Below are 7,327 nucleotides of genomic sequence, written 5' to 3'. Positions count from 1 at the left end.
GTAGCCTTTTTTGGGCCAGCCCAGACGCGCACAATGCGTGAGCGCTGATTTCCCTAGCCAGCGCTGACTGCGGAACACACAGGAGAAAGCGTGACTGGGCCGGCCCATCAAGAGGTACCGTCGGATGAAAAAAGATAGCAAAACACAACGATGGCGCGATGCGATGGTTCGAACAGGAGATCGGCGGCTTGCGATTGCGAGCTCACAGCCACTCCGCCACACAAGCTTTGTGGTTTATAATGCAGCACGCAACCTAAAGTGTAGCGAACTAGAATTAGTTACTTCAGTGATAGTTTTTTTTATTAAAAGTGTACTTCTTTTAAAGTGTATATTTTGATAATGTGCAAAGAATTTTTGAATTTCTGAACAATTTTCGGCAAAAGGAACATTTTTTGAATATGTGTACAAATTATGAAATTCTGAATAAATTTTGAAACCACAGACATTTTTTGTATTCTTGAACAAATATTTGAAAAAAGGAACATTTCATGAAATTCAAATAAAAAAATTATAAGTATGATCATTTTTGTAATTTATGAACAAAGATTAAAAAATGGAACTTTTCGTCAAATTCCGAATAAAAAATTGGAACAACAAACATTTCTAAATTTTGTGACCAAAATTTGAAATTGTGAACATTTTTTGAATTTGAATTTTAAACAAGTTTTAAAATAATATGAACTTTTCTTTGAATCTGTGAAGAAATTTTGGAAAATAGGAACATTTCTTAAACTCCGGTACATTTTTTGAATTTGTGAACAAAATTTTAAAAACATGAACATTTTTTTGAAATTCCTGCACAGTTTTTGTAACGTAAACATTTTTTGAATGTCTGACAAATTTTGATAACAGGAATTTTTTTCGAAAATCTGAACAAAATTTAAATTTTTTAAATAATAAAGAACAGAAGTAAATTTGAAAAAGTAAAACGAAAAATAAAAAATAAAAACCAGGAAAAAAGGGTTTAGGAACCTTCTACAAGGTTGCCAAAACCAGTCCCGAACTTGTCAGAAGGTTCACAAAACCGGTGCTATAGAACGCACAGATGGGCCGGCCCATTCGATCGATATCTGTGTGCGATACGTCGACAATCTGCCGCAAAATGCGGCAGATAGGATTTTCCGACTAGGAGGCCCCAAAGTGGACCATGCTGGTCCTGGTCAGCTGCTCTGGCAAGCGACTCCCGTCCCGTGTTGGTCCAGCTCCGCGTACCCTGTGTCAGTCCGCTGCGATTTCGCCGCCCGTGTGTCGCCTACGGCCTACGGGCAAGAGTGGAGGCGATTTGGGGCAGGTGGTGAAGCCACCGACGGTGGCGTCTTCCCTGCCGTCAAGCGAGGGCGGTGGCGGCGGCACAGGTCGGCCTCCCTTCTCCCGTCTCCCCCTTGTCTCTTCCTTCCCTCCTCTCGCATTTTTGTGGCGCGGCGGCTTGGGAGCATGTGCGCGGCTGTGGCTAGCGACTAGCGGCGGGATGGGTGGTCTTCAGGGGCACTGCGTCCGACGGATTTGGTGGCGCGGTGACCCGGCGAGTTTGGGGTACACCGGTGGCTAGGCCCCGAGGGAAAGCAGCCGCGTGAGGAGGCAGGGGGGAAGCGGGCGTGAGGATTTGGGCGTGCTTGCTGCCTGCGCGCGGTCGGCGTGCTTGCTGCCTGCATGCCTGCCACGGATGTTCCTGATATGTGCGTGATGGCAGGCCTGCCTGTTGTGTGCTTGCCATAGACATGCTTTGTGAACTCATGAGATCAGCAAATCGACCACTTGTCCTTTGTTGTAGTCACTAATTGATTTTGAATTGGTAAGTTAATATGCGCTATTGCTATTTTTGTTTCCTTTCTAATCATACTGCCTTGGTTTATTCTTTTATTTTGTTCTCTAGCTAATTGGCCTTTCAAACTGGAAAGAACTTCATGTATGCAATTCCTATGTGGTGGTTGGTGACTTCTGTTTTCTGTAGGTGAAAGCAAGCATCTGACATAGTGCATTTTTTATTTTATGTAGTTTCAGAATTATGAAATTTACTTTTCCAGCAGGAAATTATACCTTTGTTGTGCTTGGACTTCATTTTGCACCCTTATATTGTTGACCATTTGATCATTACCTCCAAAGGAAGGTCCTGCTGGAAGCCTCGTATTCTCAAATTCCAACACGTAAATTGTACGCCTAATTGATGACAACATCATGAAGATTTCTCGATTGATTGTAATTCTGGTTTAAAGGATGTTAAGGAATGAAGTGTGGACGAAATTGTTTTGCTCCTTAATTTATAAAACTAAGGCTCACTCATTATGTGATTTACAAAGTAGATGTTCCTATCATGTTTTTTCTCTACATTAAGTACTTGATAATAGTCTTTATATCGATGATATTCTACATTATAAGGGGTGTCGATTTAGTTGCCAAAAAAATCTACAAGGTTAGCTTCAGCAATTAGTCCATATGCTTATTGTCTATCGTTCTTCCATTCTGTACAGTATGGTCAAATTATAAAGTACTGTACCTATTTCGTGCTTATATATGATTTTGTGCTTGGAATAGAAATGGAAATATGGAAACTGAAATTGATAGTGTTTGTAGATTCACTCATTTTTTTAGCTCAATGAGAGTATTCATTTGTGGATAGTGGACACGGTTATCTATATAACATGGCAGAGTATTCAGACATATAGTTAATTCCTAAGGGTAAGCTGACACCTACTTGAGCATATGTTCGTTAAACTAACACATATGATGGGGCCAGCTTTTGGTAAAAGTGTCATCGTGTTAGTGTATAGTTGTATACACACTAACATCTACTATATCACTGTTAGTAATTTACAAATATATGCAGAATATACAACTAGCGATGGTCCTGAACACACACAACAAGAGATGAAAACACCAAACTGAACATCATAAACCGAATAAACCAGGAATATCGGCCAACTCTGTTCAATTCGATTCTTCGATTTTCGGTGTAAAAGTGCTCACCTCTAACCGTAATAACCTGAATAAGAGACTTAGCTCACTACCGAAGAACGGCGCGGTGCGCGTCACCCTCTAGTCCGTTTGCATTTACCTTCTTTTAAATGGTTCGACCTTGGCGTAACTTGTGAATATATAACCGAAGTTTTCATGGACTAGAAGTAAGAAACCGAGAACCACTCCCTTAATCTGACCCCCTTGGTCCACTGTAGCTGTAGGCGGTAGCATAGCCTTAGTTTACTGAAGTTGTAAGCGGTAGCATAGCTACTCTTCTACCTTCTATCTGAATGCAATGCTGTGATTATGTAGTGATAGCCTACATTTTTGTGGTAAGTTGCTCCAGTCCCACCCTCGATGTCAGCAGCATTGTTGCAAGGCACATGGCGGTGGGCTAGGGTTAGATTGCAGGAAAAAAAAAGCAACAAATATCAACCAAGGATGAAGATGAGGTCCATTAGATAATCGAATGCAAATTTGACTGCTTATTTTAACATATTTCAGTGTTTCATGCATTTAGATAGTTCATCCATTAATAGTAATGTGTGCTATTATCCACATTTGTAATCCTCTGCTGTTGGTTATTCTTTTTCAGTACGACATGGAATCCAGATGGGTTATACCGCTTGTGGTTATTTTGCTTGCATTGCAAATTCACCCCGTTCGCTGTCGGCAAGAGCCAGCGCTTTCACCGTGTAACTCCACACTTGTTATTGCCAAGTACCCCTGGTACACCCTTGCATCTGTTTTAGTGATTTTGCTTGTGTTTATAGTGGAATTCTTAAATTAATAAGAAAATATGAACGACTATTTCGATGAACATTTGCAGTGATAACACCACCATAGTTTGCTCCCGAATGGAATCCACGAAGGACCAGCTTGTCCCTTGGCTATCTTTCACTGTGTCCTTCGTAATATTATTCTGCCCATTGTAAGTTATATTCGTATTTTTCTATTTGTACTATATTATAAACAGTAGCTGCTACTGAAATATAATTTAATATTTTTCAGCTTGCGTATCAAAGAGTTGAAGCCCAATCCACGAACTGATGCGCAAACCTTCTTTTGGTGGTTTTTGTTTGTTGGTTTTCTGGATTATATTCTCTGGATCTGGTATTTTGAGGAATGCTCTGATCCACATTATTCAGCATATCCTGTGTTACTGACCTGCTGTTTTGGGTGCGGTATACACCTGATCTTCTCTCTTATAGCTACAGTAATGACTTGGAATTCTGGGGTAATACAATTTACTGCTATTATTTAAATGCAATCCTGCATGTGTTACATGTCTACGTAAATATGTTTATATGACTATTTCTTTGTTTATATAATATTTAAATTGTAGGATCAGCGAGTACGATGGGGCATTATACTTACATTCTTGGTCTTTGTCGGTGGTGGAATTTTTCATAAAATACAAAGACAAGCCCTTGGCTGGATGGGAGTAGCACTAAGTGTGCTGTCTCATTCTTTCCGTATTGGATCAACGGTCTGTATTATTTCTAGTTGTTTAGACACTGATACTGCCTTTACTAATTCCATTTATGAGGGAACAAATTTGAAGTGCCCGTGGTCTCCGTTTCTATTGTTAGATCTAGATTATTAATCATACTTCTGTAAGATGCATGTTAACGGTTTTACATCATGTTTGGTGACTTAAGTATGAGGCATCTCCAGTTTAATTACAAAACCACTCATTTTCAGGTGTCCAATTTTCTTACAAGGACTTATTCCCATTTTGATTTTTACCGTGCTGCCGAATACTGTGCTCTTGACTTTAGTCTGGAATTATCTCCTCATTGTCCCCTTATATGCAACATAGGGAATATCAGAGCTGTTGTTATTTTTGCATGTTTTATTTCAGACAAGTATATATTTTAAAATCTTGTTGACAGTCAGACAAATTAAGCTCCGATGGATCTGTATAAACTAAACGGAGGCACATTCTTATGGTATTAGTTTGCATTGCTACGATTCTAGTGTTATCTCTTTATGTTTTCATAGTTTCTAGCTAGACTATATGAAATCTCTGTGTATAAACAAAATAAGATGTATAGATACTTTTAGTCATAAAGTTGTATTCTACAACTAAAAAAACACAACCTGCTGCGATCCCAGGAAAAAAGAATATACATATTGGACAACACGGAATCATATATTACATCCGTTCCAAAATTCTCGTCTTAGATTTGTCTAGATACGGATGTATCTAAGGGGGTGTTTGTTTCCAGGGACTTTTTTGTGTAGGGACTAGAAAAAGTCCCTCTTAGAGATTTTTTTACCAAACGGGAGGGACTTTTTAGGGACTAAACTAGGCATTTGGGACTAAATGAAGAAGACTCTCAAGGAGAGTCTTTTTTGGGACTTTTTGGGATTTTTCCAACAATGCCCCTCCATGCATTCAATGGCCCGCCATCCCATGGTGTTGTTTGATTGTTATTTTTCTATATACTAGGGGCAACATGGTCATTTAATAACCTCTAGGAAGGGACTAGGGACTTTTTAGTCTCTGGAAACAAACAGGAAGGGACTTTTTAGGGACTAGAGACTTTTTAGTTGGGACTAGAAAAAGTCCTAGGACTTATGAACCAAACAGGGCCTAACACTAAAACGACAAATCTAAGACAAGAATTTTGGGATGGAGAAAGAAAAAAATATTCTAGATATTGCTAGCATTTACATAATATAGGAGACTGGTTTGCTAGTCGTGCATATTCTTATTGTAAGAAATTAAATTGGTGAAATTTTGAGTCACATAGTGATTTTAGAGTATTGTTCAAGTCTGCAGGTGTGGTACGGGTAAAAGAAAATGCAGCTACTTTTGTTTTTCACTTGAATGCACTATGACTACAGACCATTCCTGTTTTATTTCTTCAAGGAATATCCTTATGGTACTGAACTCTACCTTTGCGTGGAGCACTGTGGCATCGAACTAAACATATCATCTCATTGTTTTTGTATGTAGGTGTACTACGCCAAGATTAATCGGTATCTGTTTGTTGCCTCCATGGTGGGGTCAGTAAATGGATTCTTGTGGCTTATCCATCCTCAGCTATGCATTTCAAAGGAATACAAGGTACGAATTAATTATATTATGGATAGTTATGGTGCATATATATGTCTTCAGTTTTTACGTTGCTCCATTCTTTCCCAATGTGTACCAAGCAATCTTCTAAAGTTCTAATGCAACTTTTATGCTTCAAATATGTTGGTAAGTAACAAGTATATGTAGTTGATTTGAGAAAAAAAATAGTATATTTTTAACATGTTATCTCCACAGAATTATGTCACCATCTCCTTGATGGTAACCGGTGACCCCCCAACTTCGTGGCGTATTAAGATGAATTCGTTGGTGATTAAAGTGGTGATTTAGATTGAAACACACTTATCACCAAATCTTGTTTCACTGGATCAATGTGCAAGAAAGAGATATATTCAAGTGTAACTAGCTCGGTGCTCGTGGTTGCTACGGAATCACAAATAAGCTGAGTTAGACACGTGGCATGGAAGATCAATGGAAAAGCATAAGTGTAGTATGACCGCTTCATGGGTACAATGAAAAAAAAGAGACAAGGAGGCAGTTCCAGGCAGTGACTAAAACAATCATGGGTAGGGTTTGAAGATTTAAATCTACATGAAACTAAAATTTTGAGATGCTGAAGGATAGGCACATGGAAGAAATACGACGCAAGGAAAACGATTGGGAAAGAAGGAAGGTAGGCCCAACAAGAATGAAGAGTGAGGAGTGAAATCACCCCCAGTTCCAGTCTTTATAAGTAGGAAAGACAATTATTGCTAAGAACTCATTTTTATTTTTGTATATGATGATGTAATCATTAAATTAGCTTGACCTTATGAATCTGCTTCATGTTTACTTACGTGTTATAATAATCAGGAATCAGGAATTTGGAGCAACAAACACAACGCTATCTTCCCATGTTGAGGGGAGGTGCATATATGCATAAATTCCTCCACATGCTGATTCATCAAAATTATTTACCAAATCTTGATTCTGAAAATTCAAAACAATTTTCTCCATCTGATTAGTTGTCAAGTATAATTTCCTCCCATTAATTCTCCACCATTAACTCTGTTTGATGAGGGCTTAAAACATTAGCTTCCTCCCTCCCCCTCTCATTTTGGGTCAAGTTTTGAACATAGATTTAGTTACCAACATATAAGTTGTATGTCTATTTTTTTGCGGGTATATTAGATGTCACTACAATTATATGTCTGATTTAAATTTAAGAGGAACTTTTAATGTTAGTATTATTTTTGTTAATCAAATTTATGGCAAAAAACACTTGACGCAAGATACTAGGAGGACATAATAAACTAAGACGGAAGAAGTACTAAATGGTTACCACATTAA

The 7,327-nt window shown here is 38.4% G+C and overlaps 1 protein-coding gene across 1 annotated transcript; it reads left to right on the top strand.

The window, feature by feature from the left end:
- Positions 1-1,193: 1,193 nt before the first annotated feature.
- LOC123061738 (uncharacterized) lies at positions 1,194-6,870 on the top strand. The gene is made up of 7 exons (XM_044484974.1): positions 1,194-1,355; positions 3,551-3,684; positions 3,785-3,886; positions 3,967-4,192; positions 4,301-4,444; positions 5,921-6,031; positions 6,236-6,870. Exons 2-7 carry the CDS (start codon positions 3,557-3,559, stop codon positions 6,326-6,328), a joined length of 804 nt encoding a protein of 267 aa, XP_044340909.1. The 5' UTR covers positions 1,194-1,355; positions 3,551-3,556; the 3' UTR covers positions 6,329-6,870.
- The last annotated feature ends 457 nt before the right edge of the window (positions 6,871-7,327 follow it).

Source organism: Triticum aestivum, chromosome 3A, assembly GCF_018294505.1.
Source record: "Triticum aestivum cultivar Chinese Spring chromosome 3A, IWGSC CS RefSeq v2.1, whole genome shotgun sequence".
NCBI classification, from domain to species: domain Eukaryota; kingdom Viridiplantae; phylum Streptophyta; class Magnoliopsida; order Poales; family Poaceae; genus Triticum; species Triticum aestivum.
Note: the sequence above shows the minus strand (reverse complement) of the source record. Positions and strands in the feature narration are given on the sequence as shown.

Coding starts and splice junctions, on each gene's coding strand:
- LOC123061738 (XM_044484974.1), top strand. CDS start 3,557: ATGGAATCCAGATGGGTTATACCGCTTGTGGTTATTTTGCTTGCATTG. Junction 4,445..5,920: donor CTTTCCGTATTGGATCAACG/GTCTGTATTATT, acceptor TTTTGTATGTAG/GTGTACTACGCCAAGATTAA. Junction 6,032..6,235: donor GCATTTCAAAGGAATACAAG/GTACGAATTAAT, acceptor TTATCTCCACAG/AATTATGTCACCATCTCCTT.